The sequence below is a fragment of the Lutra lutra genome, chromosome 6, assembly GCF_902655055.1.
Source record: "Lutra lutra chromosome 6, mLutLut1.2, whole genome shotgun sequence".
NCBI classification, from domain to species: Eukaryota; Metazoa; Chordata; class Mammalia; order Carnivora; family Mustelidae; genus Lutra; species Lutra lutra.
In genome coordinates, this window is record NC_062283.1 from 94,533,824 (window position 1) to 94,554,653 (window position 20,830).

Genomic DNA, 20,830 nt, shown 5'->3' on the forward strand with positions numbered 1-20,830 from the left:
GGCAAGGGAAGCACAGAGAGGCTAACTTGCTCAAGTAATTCCATAGAATGGGGTAGAGCCAACCAGATCCTCATCTGCTGTGGAAAAACTGGGTCCAACATGGAAACATTAAGAAGATACGCATTTATAGCTTAATTACCTACATCTACATCTACAAGCCTACAAATATATTTACTATGTAATATGATGTAATATGTAAGTTATATATATATAGTTGTTTTGGAGTAAGGGGTAGATCTTCCTTCATTCACACAAAGATTCTAATGTCCAGATGGAAAGTGAGTTTATAACCTAGTCAGTGGATCTCTCTTTAGTGGCTCTTTTCTTGAGGGTACAACTTCGGTGGGATGGGCTCTGCTTTTATTTCCGGAACCACTGGGTTTGATGAAGCTGAGCATCTTACCTATACTAGCATCCCCTGCTTAGCTCGTTTAATTATGTAGCAAATATAATGAGTATCAGAGGGTCAGCTGCTGATTTTTTGGAAGACCTACAACTTGTAGATCTCCTGGTAAAATGAACACTGAAAACTATATTCCTGTGTCTTTGGATAATTTGATTCACCATTTCTTGGGTTGTTTGATGACTTCCCCTTCATAAAACACTGAGTAGAATGGAGGGCTCTAGGACAGAGGGGAATTGTTCCATTTTATAAAAAGTGATTTCGGGGCGCCTGGGTGGCTCAGTGGGTTAAGCCGCTGCCTTCGGCTCAGGTCATGATCTCGGAGTCCTGGGATCGAGCCCCGCATCGGGCTCTCTGCTCTCTTGGGGAGCCTGCTTCCTCCTCTCTCTCTCTGCCTGCCTCTCTGCCTGCTTGTGATCTCTCTGTCAAATTAAAAAAAAAAAATTATAAAAAGTGATTTCTCTGAGACTCCTATCCCATACCATGTGGCACAAAACAGACCATGGTATGGCATGCTTCTGTCTGTAAGCTTCTTCATCCTCATGCTTAATAGTGCTGCTGGGCACAAAGGAAAAGAATCCTGTTTGTGGAATGAGCCCATCACTATGTAAATAACCCCTGGGAGGAAAGGCATCTCATGCTTCCATAAGGCTTATCAAACCCTTTCTGGAATGAGAGCATGCAAAGAACTGTAAAGACATGATATACTCAGGGAACATTTCGAAAGCCAGGATAGCAGAGGGGAGAGGTGGTGAGAGTCAGATTGTTTAAATGGCCGGCCATCTGAGATGGTGATCCAGAGGGCCCATCCAGAGTAAGTGAAGGGCTAGGGGCAGAGGAAAAAAGGTGCCTGAGACCCACACTATTTTCTTATTATTTGGCCCAGGATAGAGACTGAGTACTTGTCTATAGCTACAAAACAAAACAAAACAAAAAGGAAGAAGAGAGACTTTTGAATCCAATGTGAGGATTTCATAATCATTCCTTTTTTTTCTTGCTAATGTTTGCTTTTACATAATAACAAATCTGTTTATGTCTGCAAAGGATTAGCTGTGGACCCTGCTTCTGGAGCAAAACTCAGACAGGGATTTACTAAATCTTCTAAAAAAGATTAACTCCTAGAGACCAGGTAAGATAAAAAAAAAAATAATAATAACCTCTAATCTGGGTGTTCCTGATCATCAAATGTGTAAAAGATACAGTTAGTAAGCCTTTAAGAGAATGAAACCATAGCAGGCAAACCAAAGAGGAATCTGGGTAAGACTTCAGTTGAGTTAGTAAAATGTGTGCTCTTAAAACATACCCTTTTGTTAAACATATAGTTTGAAAATGATATTCAGCTTCTGATGGGGCTTAACAGGAAAGGGGAATGAGTCCTCATTTTGCCCTGGAAGTTACCACTGTGTCCCTTTTTCCAAACACATTTCCCTCAAAAGGGACAGTTCCCTGAGATAGTGAATATCAGGGCTGCTGTAGAGACTTTAAATTTTCTTGATATTGTGAATAGTTTGTTAAAACAATTAAAAATGTAAAGATGCCTATATTATTTAACTTTCTCAGTGTGGAAACAATGAAGTTCTAAAGTAAATGCCTTTTATTGTTTTCAGACTGTCTCCCTTGAACGCCTCAGCCTGGATGGCTATGCACCCAGGAATGCCACCTAAGGGGAAGGAAAGGCAGATGGCTGTTTATAAGCCTACAACTCTTCTTGAGAAATCATGGAGAACAAGTAAAAACCAGATTCACCTTTTCTTCCTCATTACTCCCTTTACAATTTTCAAAACAATATTAAACAACACATCAACCTGTATGACAGTGGTTGATATTTTTTTCGTTTTAATTACATTTAATAGGTTTTTTAAAGAAATGTTGCTTTGATGTTAGAACCTTTTACTAAAACAGTCTTTGGAGTTTTACTATCATTATTTACTTAGCTAGGAAAATAGTGTTTTACCTATCTTCAGTCTATGTAACATAAAATCCTGTTTTTAATATTTGGTTCTAATGAACTTTAATCAGCAACTGCTCCTATTTTAAGTGTCCATCTGTATACCATGAAGAATTGTCTCACAGCAGTGCACATGGCTTGTGGGGAAACACTGACATGGAGGGATGGTTAGGATAACCCTCCCCTCCTGTGGGAAGGATGCTTTTAAGTGGACTCAGGCTATTTATTTATCATGGCTGAATCAGAAGCCAGCTGATCATTCCACCACTGGTTTATATGGCTCTGTTGGGAGGTGGTGTCTCAACTGTTCCTTCTTTTTGCTGTCCTCAGGGTAAAGAAACTCTTTTTGTAGAGACCTTTATACTTATGCTTTTTCATGTAAGAACTTGTATTGTTTTCCTTAACCCCAGGGAATTTCGGTTGGGAATTAAGCCATTTTTCTTGTCTAAATTTAAGCAGGAGAATCCCAACCTACTCCCACATGCAGTGCAGCAACCACAACCACCTGAATCTCTTAGGATCTGTATTTTGGGAACCTAATGCTGTTTAATGCTCAGGGAAATACGTGTCTTGGAACAGACTGAAGACTACTAAGCCACATAAAAGTATTTGTAGAAGCTTCTATGAATGGATCTTGGGAGATTTTGCTAAGGTGAGCCAGTACTCACTCACTCCTTATGCTCTGGCAGATCACCTTCTCTCGGAGAGGTAAGAGCGGATATAGGAATGGAGGTAGTTATCCCAGGGGATTTCTTTGAAGAGGTAACCTTTATCCTTTTGTCTCCTTTCCTACCCCCAGCTTAAACTGTACATTAAGGCTCAACCACATCAGTTCCACATACTAAAACCAAGCCCCAGGCCACTTGTCTGCTGCTTGTCATGGTCCTCGGCATCACTGGTAAGGGCTGTGGGCCAGGGTTTCTCACATTGGCCAATAGGCTTCTTTTTTTTTTTTTTTAAAGATTTTTTATTTATTTATTTGACAGACAGAGATCACAAGTAGGCAGAGGCAGGCAGAGAGAGAGGAAGGGAAGCAGGCTTCCTGCTGAGCAGAGAGCCGGATGCGGGGCTCGATCCCAGGACCCTGGGACCACGACCCAAGCTGAAGGCAGAGGCTTTAACCCACTGAGCCACCCAGGCGCCCCCAATAGGCTTCTTTGATGGGCACAGGTACTCAAGGCTTCCTTCTTTCCACCCACCCCCACCCTCATTAGAGGTGGGGAAAAAAAAAAAACCAGGCGTGACAGATTCAAGGAGTTCTGTAGAAATACGTTCTGAAGAAATCCCAATAAGGAATAGGCAAATTTCTAATTTGTACTAAAAATTAGTGGTAAGGACAGTTCTAAAACTGGAACATGGTAGCCCAGGGTAGACTAAAAACTCCAGAAGCCAGTACTCTGACATTAAATATCAGAAATAAATTACATAATATTATGGAAAGATCCAAATGTTGTATCAGCAATTTTTAGAAATAATGTTAGGCATTTAAGCATATGAGCTTCCACCTTAAATCCTAATTTACTCAAAACTAATACATGCTGCATAAAAGTCAGAAGAGGAGTTTCTGTGGGGGAAAGTAACAACCAGGAGGGGGCATGAGGGAGCTGGGGAGGGAGCTGGAAGTGGTTTAATCTCCATATGCACGCGTACGTGGGTATAGTTGTATATAAAAATCAGTCAAGTCAGTATGCAGGATTTGTGGAGTTTATTATATGTAAGATATATCTTCATATAGAAAGCCTCTAAACACAAAAGACAAAGGAGCTTTAAAAAAGGTTAGGTTTTATATTTTTAAAACTCATTAGATACCAAATTCAAGACATAGATTACATTGCAAATGTTAACCTTTTTGAATAAAACTAATATTGACTTAAATGATGAATTTAAAAATGCATTTATTGGTGATTAAAAATAATACTTAAGCAGAGTAGTATTTTAAGCCAGACAGAGCAAAGAAAATTCTTGTTTAATATATATATATATTTTAAAATTCCAGTAATAGTTTCTTAAATTCCTGTTAAAAAATATAATCAATATTAAAGTCAGCAAAATGCTTTTTTTGACTGACGCCTGGATTATTTTACCACTTAACCTGGTTACACAGTGATACATATTTTTCTCCTGTCAGATGTAACTGACAACCAGTTTAGTCTTTAAGATAAATGAAGTGATAACTCACATTGTAGCATCTTGTGGAAAATATTCAAACTACATTTAAAATGCTTTTTTAAAATGGAGACTATTATTCCACAAGAAATTGTTTCTGTAAAACTACAGGTTGGCTATGGCAATAGTAACTAAACTACATCCAACCCTGAAGGTAGAAAAATCCCTGAAAAGAAATACACAGCCTAGTTATAATATGCAATATAAAGGTTATTTTCTTATTTTAAAAATTCTCCCATTTTGGAGAAATCCAAACCTTTCCATAGTTCCCTTACTAGGCAGTGCCACATAAAATTAGTTAACATTATTATGATCATGGCTTACGATTAAATTCAATTTGACAAACACGTATATATAGCAGCCCTCGTTTGGATGTCGGTTATGACAATATTTGCAGTTCCATTAAAGAATACTTGCTTATTAAATTTGGTACAAAGCATGAACACTCAGGACAGATTGGCACAATACATGCAGTTCGAGAACTCTTCTCATCTCAAGCCAGTCATCACTGAATAAGCCATATTCCCAGTCCTGCTTTCCAAATCTTTCCTTGTATTATTATAACTGATGTTTAAAATGCTTCTTAAAACACCTTCCAGAATAAGAAAAGTATGCTTTGAAAACCAGTCATCTGAATGCATGATGGAAATGAGGCAGGATGGCAGAGCCAGTGCCAGCTGGGAAAACATGGGGGATGGGAGGAAGGGGGAGCTGACCCAGGCTCATGGTGCTCATGGCTAGTGAGGGATCTTGTTGCTGCTGCCCCAGACAGCCTAACCTGTGGGGCAGAGACTCCCCATGCCCCAGGGTGAGAGAGCTATTCCCAAAGGCATTTTGGGTAGCAGGCGGGGGCAGCTGCCAGAAGCCCAACAGGGGGGAAATGTCCAAAGAGGCAGGTATTGTTAGGTTCACAGCATCCGCAGTTAGCTCCTTGGGCAGGTTTACTTTACCAGCACTTCCCTTAGCCAGATCAAAACCTGGGGTGAGCTTGTGAGGTGACTGAGGCTCTTGCAGAGGCAAGTCCTCAAGCAAATTGATATTGCAAAATCCTTTCGTATCTGTTTTGAGGGGCAGGCTTGCAAGTGGGGAGTATGAGGTAGAACTGGTGTTGTACTTGTGATTCTGGAGGGGCGGGGGAGGAGAGCTAGGAGCTGTTACGGGGTGGAGGGGGACCAGGGGCTCTGGCAGCGGTTGTACAGGCTGGGCGGTTTGATCCGCAGGGTTGTGGGGGTGGCTGTGTACCTCAGCTGGCAAGCTACTTGCAAGCCCGTTCTGTGCAGGAGCTCCTATAGGGAAAGGAGACAGCGGGGCAGCCTTCAATTGAAACTGGGGAGAGATGGAGTGGAAGGTGCTCAGAAGGTCTCCAGACTGCAGACTCTCTTTCATCAGCTCCTGTGAGTGTGTCTTCTTGGTATGTCGAGTGAGGTGGTCTTTGCGCCCAAATCTCTGGGCACAGAACTGGCACAGGAAGTCCTTGCAGCCGGTGTGGACCACCAGGTGGCGCCGCACGTCCTTCCGGGTGTAGAAGCATCTCTCACAGTGGTCGCACTGGTGCTTCTTTTCCTTGGTTCCGCTCGGGGGCTTTTCCTCAGCATGGGCTTTGAGGTGGTCCAGCAGCACTTCTGTGCTCCCTAGCTCCAGGGCACAGACCCCACAGGTGAGGTCGCCACTGCTGGCCGCATGGAGGGCCAGGTGCCTCTTGTAGCCCAGCATGGTGTTGTACTTCTTCCCACACTCCTCACACCCAAAGGCCATCTTGTTGGGGTCATGAGTTTGGAGGTGGTTCTTCAGGTGGTCTTTCCGGTTGAATGTCTTCTCACAGTGAGCACACTGGTGAGATTTCTGGGGCGAATGGGTAGCCATGTGCCTAGGAGCAGAAGGAAAAATTTCATAATAGACTCAGTTTGTTTTAATAGTCAAATGTGTGGGGATGCTATTATTAAAATGTTAATGGCTTTTCTAGGTGCTGGCACAAGAGATTTTCATTTAAGAAAGAGCTTTTCTGTGTTTTCCAGATTCTACAGACACACAACTTTATAATCTAAAAAAAAAAAAGGCATTAGAGGTCTAATAGTTTTCAAACCTGTAAAAAGAATATTCTTTGAGAACCTATCTTCCTCATCTATACAAAGATTTCTAGACAAACACATTTAAAAATAGGTAATTTTTCAAGAAGGCTCTTTGGAAATTACTGCATTTTCAAAAGTGACCCAATTTATCTTCTATATAGAACCTCATGCCCCCCTTATACCCCCTTCCCAGATTTTAGGTTTCTGTTCCTAAGTATAACTCCTGCTTGGTCTTTACCGATTGAGGCAAAAAGTTCAGGCCACAGAAATAACATTGAAAATTTTATCCGTATTCTCAGAGAGTGTTCACTTGGACCCAGAGTACCACCCACCACCTGTGCTTGGAGCATGAGATCCAGGAGATCCTTACGCTTCAGTCTCAGGTCTTCTAATTAGTACTTTTCTATCTGCTCTCATCTCAGAGGTGTGCAGCCCCTGGCTCCAGAGGCTCTAAAGACAGAATACCTAAAAGAGTGAACTGTCAAAGTGGATGTGAAGCAACCTATGTTGTACCTGCAAGCCACAAGTTGTAATTATGGACACTTGTTTTGGAAGGAAAACTTACAGGACTTGGCATTTTAGATGATACACTTACTTACTAAAATGGACATTTTTCAAGTTTTAAGGATGACTAAAGTTGTAACTGAACTTGGGATTTCCTCCTATCACTGAGTCTTTAAAAACCAAAAGAGTTTAGATTTTAGGAAACCAGTGGAACTACAACAAAAAATGGAACTGTGATGGTTTTCCAGAACTGATTTGTGCTTTACAGATATAAAACAGGTATTCTGAAATTTCAGATCAACTAGGATGACTATGGCTTGTCCTGGAAGCTCAAAGAAAAACTTTCAACTGTTGTAGGAGCTTAGCCCTTATAGAAAAAGTCCTTTTGAACTGCCAATGAAATTATCAGTGACCTTCAGGAAGTAGGCTGATCTTGAAGAACTGGAGATGGGCTGCATGCCTCTGAGATGCAATTGAACTTGTGGCTTTGGATACAAAAGAATTCCTAACAACTCATTTCTGTAAGAAAAGGATTTAAGTCAAAAGTGTACTAATTATACCTTCCACCCAGCCTTCTACCCTAGCTTGTCCATTCCTTTTCCTTTGCTAGAGGTAGAATTGGTAAGGGATCTACAGTAGCCAGTTCAAAAATATAATGAGTTAAGCCAAACTGTCATTTCCTTAAAAATAAAGCAAAACTGGGGCGCCTCGGTGGCGCAGTTAAATGTCTGCCTTTGGCTCAGGTCATGATCACAGGATCCTGGGATCGAGCCCTGCATCAGGCTCCCTGCTTAGCCGGGAGTCTGCTTCTCCCTCTCCCTCTGCCTGCTTGTGCTCTGTCACTCTCAAAATTTAAAAAAAAAATTTTTTTTAAAATAAACCAAAACCTTGTATCTCTGCCTCTTTCCCTTAAAAAAAAAAAAAAAAAGCTGACTCTTTGCAGGGCATAAAAAGAAAAGAAGTCCCTATCCCTTCCCTCCATGACACCAGAGCTCAACAAACACAGGGATAGGTATCATGGTACAAACAATGTGGAGGGACAGGAACCAGTGTTCTGGGCATCAGATAGAAGGGAAAGGATGCTGTGGCTCCAAGTCCCACGCATACTGAAATACAGTGCAGATGGTGTTTACCAAGCCTCGTTAGAGGGCAAACAACCCCATTCTCATACAAGATAGCCACAGATACATCATCAGGAATAGATGTGAGGGGGGAACCATCTATAAGCTGGGCATTTAAACGATTTTTTATTTGGTCCAGTACTAGGGAATAGGCCCCCCAGAGCTCTGCCCTGGCTCTTCTATTCATGCCTCTTTTTTTCTTTGTGGAGGACTTTGATCTGACTAGATTGCATTTATTGTCCATGGATAAATAGATCAATGCCAAGGTAACAACTCTGGACCCTCCTACTCCTGACTACCTGTGAGAAAGGCACAGATTGACCAAATTCTACATGAGCAATAATACCAGCCGCCATTCCTCTACATTTTTGGCTCTCTCCTTTGACTGGCATCCAATTCTTTCCCCTTTCAACTGATCCTTGACTCATGCAACAATCTCAATCTAGAACACGATCAGCTTATAGCTGAAATTACTTCAACAGCTGGTTTCCTTCCCTCAACTTCTCTTCTTGCCTCACAACCCATGAAACCACCAGTTTCAGTCTGTGCTTTAGGCAGCACCAAGGGTGGTGCCTGGGCTGTGCCCGCGATCTCAGAATTCCTCAGGGGTCCCTGCTGGCAGTAAGACTTCCCGCCGGCCTTGCCAAATCAGCTTGCTTTCTTGCCTTTTGCTGTTTCCACCTGCTTTCCCCATTTGCTGTACTGGGACCCAGTTCTCTTCTCTAGTTAAGCAAGTTTTTTTCTCCCACCTCTGCTTATAAAATGGAGCTTATGTTGCAACTGAGGGGAATTGGGAGGAAATGCTGCCCGTTGTAAAAGCTACAAACCCAAAGCTGAGAGCAACCCCACCATCTCTCCTCTCTTCTATTCCGTTTCAGACCTGCGGTTTCAGGCTGAGGCTTGCCAGGCTGGCCGCTGCGCCTGGGCCCGAGGTTCTTGCCCAAAGCGCACTGCTTCCCGTTCCCACCGCACTTCACACCCTTCCCTGGGCAAGTTGTTTCCCTTCCTCACAGCTACCACCTCCGAAACAGATGGCTTAAGACGTTTTCCGTGCTCTCTACTGGGTAATCCCGCCTAATTCCTGTTACTCCAATCATCTGCCAGCTCCACTGTCTTCTCCAAATCTACCTCATCCCTGTCTCAATCTTTCTTCCCTGCTGTCACATCCTCGCCACGGGGTGACCACAGCAAACACGGCTTTCAGCACATGAGTCAGAATTCCTACATCCACAGAAGCAGCTTTTGCAAAACAGGAAGGCTTTGCAGCAAAATCTGTGCACACAGTAGGCACTCATACTTACATATCTGTGGAAACTAGACATCGGCCTGTGTACAGAACCCATTTGAATTTTAAAATACCTATGTATTTATAGGCTCATTTTAAAAACTAGATCATATTATAATTATCTGTGACAGTGGTATTCTAGAGGGCCAGGAGCATAACTTTGATCTTTTCAAAACTTTCAGGTGCCTTCCTCCAAGGGCACTCCAAGATTTAATGATAATGTGGTCCATGTTAATACCACTCAGAGGGAAATCCTCTCTGGCCAGATTTGGACTCTCACCTGTGGTAGTCTGAAAGTTGCAGGTCTGAAGTTCACATCATGAAGATGAAAGGCAAACGACAGATTTCCCTTAACCAGGTGTCCAAAGTAGCACACAGTAGTGGGGATTCTGCGTGTGGATCTCACACACACCACACAACATTCATGCTCAATGACCCTGCTCAGGACTAGTGTGCAAATGAGGGATGTTACATAGGTTTTGTCTTTTCTAGGATATGAAAACCTTTGGAGGCAGAAACTGTAGCTCATATATTCATTTCCCTCATGGAAGTGAGCACCTAACTGTCATTTAAGAAATCAGACTAAATGTACTAAGGACTGGTCTGCTAAAACAGTGGTTTTTATCCTTCTGTGTATCATGGATGCCTTTGAAAATCCAATTAATGCATATCCTCAACACCTGTTTACCCAACAATTCTACTTGTTTGGCCAGACTGCTCCTAAGTTGAGAAGAGGCTCAGGAAGCTGATGCTTGCGAGACGTTCCCTCCTCTCCAGCCTCACTGTCAGGACCTGGATGTGATCCTACTTCACATCCCTCTACTGTATGCCTCCTCTCTCTCCTCCAAATTACTATGAATCATCTTTCTAACATCCCAGTCCAAATCCTGTTTTGCACTACTTAGACTCAATAGAATAAATAAATCCTTTAGGACAGCAGATAAGCCTGTTTGGACAGACTTCCTTTTTTGCCTCCAATTGAGCCTCACCCGGTCCCTCCTCCACCACTACCCTCTGTACTTGTGTGCTTTAAGGTCAAGGCTTCAGGCTTCCCCAGAACCTCTTCTCCGTCCACCTTCTGGTCACTCTAGGTCACAGCCCAAGACTGTCTGAGAAGCCCTGCCAGCACTCAAGTCCTGGGGAACAGCTCCTTACACCTGTGTAGCTTTGTCAAAGAACTTGCATCGAATTTTCATTGTGTTTGCATGACTCACTGTCCAGCATGGGTCTTTCTGTCCTGTTTTTATGCCTGGCATATCACAGGACCACAGGAAATACTGGTTGAAAGAATGAACTGATGCTACATGCAAAACTGTCACAGAAAACCACAGTAAGCAGTGGCGTTAAGGGCGAACGTGCATCCACAACCTGCATCCACTTTCCCTCACAGTGTCTGCTCAGAGGGCTACCTAAGCCATTTCAAGGTATGTGTAAAAGTGCATACCTTTTCTAGAGCCTCTCACCTCATTAATTTATATCTGGAAATGAAGGCTTTGCCACAGTCTGGCTGCAAGCACTTGTAAGGTCGCTCCCTGGAGTGGGAATAATTGTGGATAGTGAACTTCTCCAGGGTGAGGAACGTCTTGCCACATAATTGGCAGGGATAGGTGGCCATGGGCTTTACTTCTCACACCTTCCTTTTCAGATGCGCTGACCAAATGTTGTGCCATTTAAGCACAAATGGAAGGATGGTGCTGAGCACATGAGCGGAGCCACGACAGCCAAAACTCCAGACCAGGGGAGAGGCCGCGTCGTGGTCCTGGGCCTGGTTCTACCCAGATATGGGCCTCTCAGTTACCATGAGCTTTGCTTCCTGCTTTCCCACATCCCAACTTATATATGCAGTCTCGGGCTGGGAGGAGAATGTCGGAGGCGCAGGTGAGGGTCCAAGAGCAGAAAGGTAATCTGCATCACTAGGCGGGCACGTGCTCCAGATCACCAGACCGTCTGCGGAGAGAAGAGGAACAGAGGAACAGTTTTCTTGCATTAGCCTTTGGAAACCAGTGCTCCTCCTTCCCTGCCAGCTCAGCACCAGTAACCCAGAACCACCAGGTTCCTTTCAGAGGCTCCAGTGTGGCCCCCGGGTCTCCCTCCTCCCTGTGTGCTTCCACAGGTCCTTCTGTACAAAAGTCCTGAGCGGCAGGGAAGCCAGCATAGTGTTGGGACATCTTGGGACAGCACCTGAAGCTTGTGTCCCCTTCAACAGAGACTGCTGTTTCCATACAGACGGTATTAGCTACTTCAGATCCTGACTTCAGGTCAGCGGGAGACTCGGTCGACCAATTCAAAGGAAAAAAAAAAAAAAAAACTCCCCTGTGCGTTCCAGTGTTTTACTGGTACAGACGAAAATCATCTCTGCTTATTCAAACCATGGGCTATTCCTCTTCCCTCGTTGTTAGCATAACATACACTGCTTATCACACCTGTTTAAACTTCCATGGGATGAGATGAAATAATTTGTATACATCCAAGTTAATTTGTTTGCAAGGTTACCAGGCTGAAGGTCTCAACTCTAGGATGCCAACAAAATGGGAACAAAGCTAGTTTAGCTCACGGATGCGGGGCCTGCGGAGGGGAGACCCGGTATTCCCATGGAAACAAGGGCAGCTCAGGCTGCGGTCTGAGGTGTAGTTAGCATCCTCTAGTGAGCCGTTCTCCTAATCTCTTCCCCTTTGCTATATGGGGACATTCCCTCATTCCCCATCCCTGCCCTGGAGGCCCAACTGCTTGTTCCCAGGCCACTGCCAGGAGGTGGGCCTGCAGCCGCCTCAATCTCAACCCGTCTCACCACCCTTCCAACCCAGACAAGTCCCCCAAGGCCAGGCCCTTTTGCTTCTAGCTGCAGACCATCTTAAGATGAGGCCGGCGTGGCAGGTAGTCCTGAACGAGGCAGTAAAAGCCTGGCTACCTAGAATCCTGTGCTTTTCTAGAGAGTAATTCTCAGGCAAGTGAATGCTAACCTTCCGTGTGTTAAAAAAAAAAAAAATTAGAGTACTATATGTTTACATTAAACACCCTGGAGTAGCTTTTGTATGCAGCCCAGCCTTTTCTGAGCTTTGCCAAGGAAGCAGAGCCCTCCTGGTGAAGGGACCAATCACAGCAGGTCATCAAGTGCCTGTTTCCCGCAGGCATTCAATGACTGCCCAGTCTTTAGAGTGGCTCCTTATTGTTAAAAGTTAATTTTACTTAGCTTTTCACAGTTACTTTCTGATTGGAAAAGTGGAGTCTAGCTAGGTGCAATTTTATTGTACTAACAGTTGAAACATCTTTAAACAGGCCGGCTCAGAGCACATGTACACAGAGAAACTCACATTCCTTTTCTAATGGCCAAAAACTGCAGCAAACTTCTTATGTTCCTCATCAACTAGCTCAGATGTTTTTAGTGTCTGCTCAGAGTTCCCCAGGAGCCAGCCCGAGGGAGAGACCCCTCCCTGAGGTGCCCCACCCGCCTGGAACCCTCAGAGCCAATGTGCACACTTGGACGTGAACTTCCAGCACCGATCCAAAGCTGGGCATGTGGGCGTTCTCAGCCAGCATCTTGGCACCAAACCTTCCAACGGCAGCACACACCTACCTTGGTCCTCTGTCACCAAGTCTGACTCGAACTGAGCCCCTCTCCCCAACTCCTTGTGCCCTCACAGTATTGCTGTTCATGCCCAACGCCCTCCTTTGAGGCCTCCCCAACAACTGTGGCCACAGACAAAATGACTCCTTCTAGGAACGCTATCCCATGTGGCCGAGTTTTGGCTGCCAGGTCTGATGATGTGTCCTACTTCTCATCCGGCCCAAGTCTGGCCATAATACTGGCCCAGCTATAAAAGCCATAGAATTTATCATCATCATTGAAAATACTTATTCACTTGAAAGTGCTGTGTTCTTTCCAGGTCTATCAAAAAAGATGAAAATATACACATGGAATGAAGTTTAAAATTCCTCTTTTCTTTGTTCTCATTCTAGCTGAATTCAAAATAGCACCAGTCCGTCAGGAGACGAGCTGGCTTGACGGGGGGATTTTCTCTCCCTTCCATCAATCCCCTGCATAGACACTTCTTCCAACTTCGCTCACTAAATTCATTCTCCCCACTCTTGCTTTCTGAGAGATGACCAGTATGTCCAAGAGAACTTTCTGTGATGACAGAAATGTCACATAGCTTATGGCTACTAAACACTCAAAATGTGACACTGAGAAACTGAACTTTGTGTTAAAATAGCCCCATGTGGCTAGTGGCTGCTGTACCAGGTAGCAGAGCTCAGTTTCCTGCTTGAGAGGGAGAGGAGGGCAAGGTTCTGCTTGCCTTTAGACCCAGCTGTGCTACTGATTCACCCTCTGGTTTTCCCTGAAACATGGGACGGTTTATGTAGACCGAGTCCCTTGCTCTATGAATGCCGGGGAAGGATTCCACAGTTCAAATTCTAGCTTGCCCGTTTGTTGGCTACATCTTGAGTGTCTTTCCTCATTTGTGACACCACCTGATGCGTATAGTGGCTGTTGGGGACCACCAAGTGGAACAACAGGGATCTGAAATACACGGGAATCTAAAAACACACCACACAAATATAGGTTGTTTATGAAACACTGGTATTAAAAGTAGAAGCTGTCAGCTGCACAACTGGCACAGGGTCCTAGCCACTCAGTTATGGATACAAGAGAAAAACATGTTCTCTCCCACTACACAACCACCATCCGTTATTCACAGTGGGAGAAACACATGTGCTCACAAATGCAGAAAAGACCCATGACACTACAGGTAAAATTTAGTATTCTTTGTTTTTCAACAGATACCAACTTTGGCTCATAGCTTACCAACACACCAAGAATACAAAAGAAAAGTAAGATCTACTCAATTTAGACCCCCCCCCCCAAAAAAAAGGAAAGAAAGTGCCTGCCCTTGACCACTAAATAAAATTTTCCCAGATCCACTTTCCAGCCAATTCCCTAGACTCCAAAGTCCAACAGTCATGGACATCATTACCTACATTTTCCTTGGCTTGGCCCTTCAAAGATGGTGGGTATATAATCGAGGATTTTTAGACACGGCATATTTTATTTAAACGTGACACACATTTCCTTCCTGTGCTCCCCATGGAACTTTCAAAGAACAGATGTCATTTAAGCATTTTTATACATATTTTACTTATTTCATGAATGTCTTTTCCCAAAACTTTGTGTGTTTTAGGTCTGTGTGTTAAATACATGTAGCCCAACACTAAGTGCAAAGTTGGTCCTCAGATGCTGAATTGAATTAATCTGAAAATAACACTCTTTAATTTCTTCAGTAAGTCTTTTTTAATGATGAATTCAAATTCACAAATGGTTTTAAGGTTCCATTCACCATAACTGTGTATTTCATTAATGTGGACTTTCAAATATAAATATTTACACTGTTTTCATGATATTATCACAAACTCCTATAAAAATAGTCTGTCTCAACAGACTATAAATTCATTGTGGCTGAGGATCAAAGCTCAGCTGTTTTTAAAAAAATAAACGGTGTGGATAATACAATGTCCCCCATCACCACGTACATGACCAGCACTGGCTGGCTGCCGCCGATTCCAATCTTTGGTTGAAACCTGATGCGCTTTCTGGCCACATCCTTAAAACAGACTCAGGATTCACTTTCTATTATCTGGCAGACCACCAACAATCCTAACAGAGAATTGACAAAGGGATGGTCCTGATGATAACCAGTCTATTCTATGACATACAGATTGCATTTGAGTCTTAAATACGGTAATATTTTAACACCTGTCACCCTGGAAAGATAGTAAGTCTTCCCCCAAAACATCTCAGGACATAATTTTCAATCCCCTTGATTCTAAAAATACTGAGTGAGTGATACAGATCTGCCAGTACGCCAAAGGCTTGTGCCATCTGCTTCATTCTGTTCATACTGATTATTTTGGGGATGAGTGAGGATCAGATTGGAATAAGAACATATATATATGGCAACAGCTAGGAAAGGCTGTGTGCCCTGAGAGCGGGTGGTATATGATGGTAGAGGTCAGAGCACAAGTGTAGTTCTAGGGTGTCCCCAGTGCTGCATAACACAATCAGCTAATGGGGAACGACAAATGTTCTACGGCATTCTCAAAATAAACTATGACTTCTGGCTTCTATTTCCATTGTGCCCAGTGACACAATGCAAGACCCATTTCTGATAGGAAACTGAATTTCCATTTTTAATCTTCCAACATTGGTACTCTAAGATTTTTTTGACTCCATTCATCACCATTTCTTGTAGATAAGAAGGTTCTGCTCCAAACATTTCCCTGTGTCTCATACTCCCGTAATTTGGGATTGTTTTTCTATACATATGTTAAAAGCCAGTTTTAAAAGGGCCTCTATCAAGTTTCTGTTTACTTCTTATATTCACAAAATATGAAACTGTCAATCATGGAGCAGGGTGGGTAAGTTCATTGCTCATTTGGCTCTAGGAGCCCCCTACAGAGGGTGCTTCTCTTAGTATCCGTTCCTTGGAGGACATTGGTAGCAAGTTTCCAACATCAACAAAACTACCCAGAAACATCAGCAAGGTAAAGATGATGTTTCTCAGAACCTCAGGTAGTTGTTTGTTATTACACATATGCACTGAAAAATTTGGTCGGTATTGTATCTGAGTGAGTGTGGCAGATGATTTGGGACTCAGTGTATGTCTAATCAGCAAAACAGGTGCTCCCAGGGCAGGACTAACTTGGTTGAGGATGACAGATGTGAGGCCTTGATAAGTACCTTACCAGATGGCTGTGGCTAGGTTTTCACTCTTAACTTAGAGCAGGGGTTCATAAGTGGCTGTGAATTCTCTGAAATTCTGTGCAACATTAGGAGGCATGAATATTGGAGTTCTTGGACCAAAGCTTGCTTCAGATTTTCTAAGGAGTCCAAGATTTAAACAGGTTAAAGGCCACTGACTTAGATGAAAACAGAAAAACAAAAAACAAAAAACAAAAAAAAAACCCTCTAGGTGCCATCAACTCTGTGTGTTCGCAAAGTCATTGATATTTCCTAATCCATAGGCCATATATTTTGTGTCACAATCATTGCATTTTATCAGGTTAGAGTAAAAGAAAAACCAAAAAAGTTTCTATAATAATGTTCTTCTGAAATTCAAGCAGTAAACAACTTGTACAAATTTCATTTCAAATATGACTACACGGGGGGAGGAGGGGAGCAGCGGCGCCTGGCTGGCTCATGTCGTAGAGCATGCGACTGCTGATCTCGGGGTCATGAGTATGAGTCCCAGGGTAGGCACAAAGATTACATAAAAAATTTAAAAATGTAAAAAACAGATTAAAAAATATGGCTACAGATGACAACTATCATGTAAGACAGGCCTACCTTCTGCCTAGAGAGTAAACTACCCTCTAAATCATAGGGGGTCATTTGTCAGCACCTCAAAAAATCTTATATCTGAAAAATGTCTGCATGTGTGTATTTATCCTCAATAAAGTACTAAGACGCCATCACTGAAATCCACTAACACCTGAGCTGACAGCACGCGAGATGAACTCTTAAGCTGGATCCACAAGGTGGGACACCCTGTTATGTCTACACACCTCTTTCCTACCAAGGCCCAATGGCAACCAAGGCTGCAGGTCAACCCACTTGCATTTTCTTTTTTTTTTTTTTTTTTAAGATTTTATTTATTTATTTGACAGAGAGAGAGATCACAAGTAGGTAGAGAGGCAGGAGGAGAGAGAGGGGGAAGTAGGCTCCCCGCCAAGCAGAGAGCCCAATGTGGGGCTCGATCCCAGGACCCTGGGACCATGACCTGAGCCAAAGGCAGAGGCTTTAACCCACTGAGCCACCCAGGCACCCCCACTTGCTATTTTCTTAATGTGCCATGTTCTGTCACATCTCTGTGTTTTCCACACAATGCCCCTTCCTAGAGTGTCCTGCCACTCCTGCCCACCTGGCAACTCTTCCTTCTCCCTGTCACTCCCAGGCAGAGGAAGGAGCTCCCTGTCTGCTTGGGAAGATGGTAAACCTAGGAGGAAGCGATTAGAAGTCCAGCTGAAACCCAGGGGGGCTTGGGCTAAGGAGGTTGTGATGGAGATAAAAGTAGCTCACCAAAAGCACGGCTAAATAAGAAAAAGCAAAATTGGTTTGGTGAAAATCTACCTCCATAGAAAGTTCTTCCGTGTTCCCTGCAGAACTACTTACTCAACAGCCTTTTAGACAGCTCCGCCTTAAGAGGTCTGAGACCCTGGTTCTCCGTAGTGGGAAGCACTGATTGCCCCTGCGTTCGGCCCTTGGCGGGGGCGCCACCCACCACCTGTTCAAATCAGGTTTGCTGCCCGCTGACTTTTAAACAGTTACCTTGAGAGACTTAACTTTGTTAACTCAGTGAGTCAGCTCTTATTTTCTTGGAAACAAGGCCTGAAATAAACAAGAGAGCCAAAGTGACTTATGTGTGTAATATTCAGAGACCAAAGTAATGAGAAAGCTCTCTGGTTGATTACAGCACAGCTTTAGAACATCAAATCTAGGCACTAGACAGAAAATGCCAATGAGGACAGGGTGTGAACCTTCCGTTTACAGATAGATAGTTGGGTACAATCTAGTTAAAGATGGCAGATTGAATAAAAGTGTGTGGCTCCAGTCTCTTCCGAAATGCTACTAAAACAGTACTAATGAGATTTTTCTAAAAACACCCGAAGAGGAGAAAATGGCAATAAAATGTTGGAGCTGGAAAGCAGGGAAACAAGCAGTAACTGGCTTCTCGGACCTCAGAAAGTTCAAATTTAAGTCAGTAATGAAAAGCTACGGGGCGACCTGATTTACCCTCTGGAACCCATCAAGAGACTCAGAAATGTGGGCACTAGGTAACTCTGGAGGGGAGGGGAGAGTAGGTCTAAGAACCGAGAAAGTCGAAAGGTCTGCTGGCGAAGCATTCCAGCCCTCTGACCCACTCCTAGTGGAGCGTCTGAGGGCAGCGCACCCTGCTCAAACAGAGGGACTTCCATGGAAGGCTGTATACCGACCCTCTCTGGCTATCGGAACCCAGGCAACAGGCCCATCCCCTCCAGGAGACTTCTCTGGGAAAGCTGACCAGCCCAAGAGAAAAGAGCTAATTACAAGGACAAATGGCGGTCCCCAGGTGTACCTGCGTTAATCCACAACCAAGCCCTATTTAAGTATACAAAGCTTCCATCAGCTTTTTAATGGCTCCACTCATAAGTCAGCAGACAGCTGAGGATCACCAGAAGTCAAAAGAAAGCATCTATGGAGAAAAGAGAACTTCAAAAACAACTATAAATATGAGAGAGAGAGCAAGGGAGAGAGAGAGATCCCTAAAAGGACTATAAAACACACACAGAGAGAGATTTTTAAGAAAACAACAGAAAAGGCAATAGCAAGGACAAGACCCAGGGGCAGGGCAAGGGATTTGAGTGAAATTTGCTGGGGGAGCGTCTAAGAATTTGCAGAAACTCATCTGATGATTCTTAGGCACCTTTATGTTTGCCAATGTGGCTTCTTTTGAGGGTATCTGCTATTTTTACGTATTTGCTCCTCTTAATGCTCACTAGTGATTAATACCACGAAGAACCTTTTCTAAACCAGCTAATATAACCCAGAGACTAACCACAAATTCATTCATAGGTTCAATGTTCAAAAATGCACATTTAGACAAAATAATATAAAAGAGATCAATTTTTAAATTACTCAAACAGCTATCTTCGTTATATGATAAAGTTACCTATTAAACACTACACCTTGTTAAACATTTTGTACTAGAATGGACCTACAATAAAGTTATAAAGAGATGAAAGATATAAAATTGGAATGCAAGAGATCTTTCATTATTTATAATGACTGTCTACACAGAAAACTCCAAAGAATCCACACACAGGCTAACAGCTTGGCAAGATATTTAGTTATAAAAATCAAAATACAAAATCAACTGTATTTCTAAATGCCAGTAAACAGAAATAGAACTTAAAATACCATATACATTTGCCATAAAACAAAGATATCTAGGAACAAATCTAACCACAAAGGTACCATATATTTATGGAGCAATTTCAAAACTATACTGAAAGACATTATAGGAGACCTAAGTAAATGGAAAAATATACCATGATCATGAATACGGAAATACAGATAGAATTACTGTAACACTGTCAGTTCTTTCCATATTTACATATTAATTCAATGAATTGCTAATAAAAATTCAACAGGGTTCTTTGTTAGAACCCTGATCATTCCAAATTTTATATGGAAAAGGAAAAGTCCAAGAATGGCCAAGAACTTCCTAGTCCTACTGGATCATACTCCTCATTATACCAACAGACCATGGTATCTCCCAAAGAAGAAAAACTTAAGAGATAGTGGATAAGGTTGTTTTGTTGTTATTGTTTTTGTTTTTAAAGCTCATCGTAATTAAGGCGGTATGACATACTGAGGCACAGGATTAGACAAGTGGACCAATGGAGTAGAATGAATAGCCAAGAAACAGACCCACCCTTGTATGGAAACAACATATGACAGGGCTTGGACAGCAATCACTGGGGTGGGAACAGACCACTTAATAATCGGTTATCCATGTGGAAAATAAGGGAGCTGGAGTCCCATCATGCACCACATATAAAAATTCTAGACAGATTTAGTCTTAATGTTTAAAATAAAACTTTAAAACTTCAGGCAAGAATAAAAATTAAAAAGGAGTTTCACAGAAAGGGAAAGTCAGATAACTAATACACAGGTGAAAATATGCACAATTTTATTCAAGTGAGATTTCTTGGTCCATCATTAAAACAATTTCCCTATAATTTTCTACTCCATGGGATTGCCTTTTTTTTTTCCTTTTGTCACATACCACATCTGACATGTCCTGTTTAATTTTTTAACACCTGTCCACCCTCCCACAAAAACACACTTGGATGAAATTCAGTTTTTAAGCCAACCCCATTGCCAAAATATTAGAAAGTCAGGCAAGACCAAGTAATGCCTCATGAAAGTAAGAGAGACGATATACAAGACTGGAATCATGGACAGACATTCAAAGATGCTCTTCCTTAGGGATTAAAAGATACGATATAACTAAATCACTCTACAAAGATTTATGCCTGATAAAAAGTGAAAGGAATTATCAGAATGCAAGGTGGATAAAGGATACAGCTGTCTAAGGCGTGGTCATCTCTTGCTTGAGAGCTTGCTTGAGAGACTGAGACGGTTCGTGGAGAAGCCAACGTTAAAGCTAAGCCTGAAAGTTTACCAGGTGCTTAAGTGGGGAGGTGGTCTATTTCAGGCTGAGGGAATGAATCAGCATAGGATACTTGAAAATAAGTAGTTCAATATGACTGGATTATGCTGCAGATATGGGGCACTGT

General features: G+C 42.8%; 2 protein-coding genes across 12 annotated transcripts in view; one reads left to right on the forward strand and one right to left on the reverse strand.

Moving 5' to 3' along the window:
• The window catches only part of ZC2HC1B (zinc finger C2HC-type containing 1B), a 45,403-nt gene extending 43,171 nt beyond the window's left edge, over positions 1 to 2,232 (forward strand). For both annotated transcript variants that reach the window (XM_047733690.1, XM_047733689.1), the window contains exons 7-8: positions 1,448 to 1,532; positions 2,011 to 2,232. In XM_047733690.1, the coding sequence (XP_047589646.1) occupies positions 1,448 to 1,518 (71 nt within the window). In that variant the 3' untranslated portion in view covers positions 1,519 to 1,532; positions 2,011 to 2,232. The remainder of the gene's footprint in view (positions 1 to 1,447; positions 1,533 to 2,010) is intronic.
• A 1,809-nt stretch (positions 2,233 to 4,041) lies between these two features.
• PLAGL1 (PLAG1 like zinc finger 1) overlaps positions 4,042 to 20,830 on the reverse strand; it is a 68,343-nt gene continuing 51,554 nt past the window's right edge. For 5 of the 10 annotated variants that reach the window (XM_047733746.1, XM_047733745.1, XM_047733744.1 and 2 more), the window contains 2 exons: positions 10,960 to 11,443; positions 4,042 to 6,384 (listed from right to left, as the gene is read on the reverse strand). In XM_047733746.1, the coding sequence (XP_047589702.1) occupies positions 5,145 to 6,384; positions 10,960 to 11,111 (1,392 nt within the window). In that variant the 5' untranslated portion in view covers positions 11,112 to 11,443 and the 3' untranslated portion in view covers positions 4,042 to 5,144. The other 5 variants (XM_047733748.1, XM_047733742.1, XM_047733747.1 and 2 more) reach the window with 5 other exon arrangements.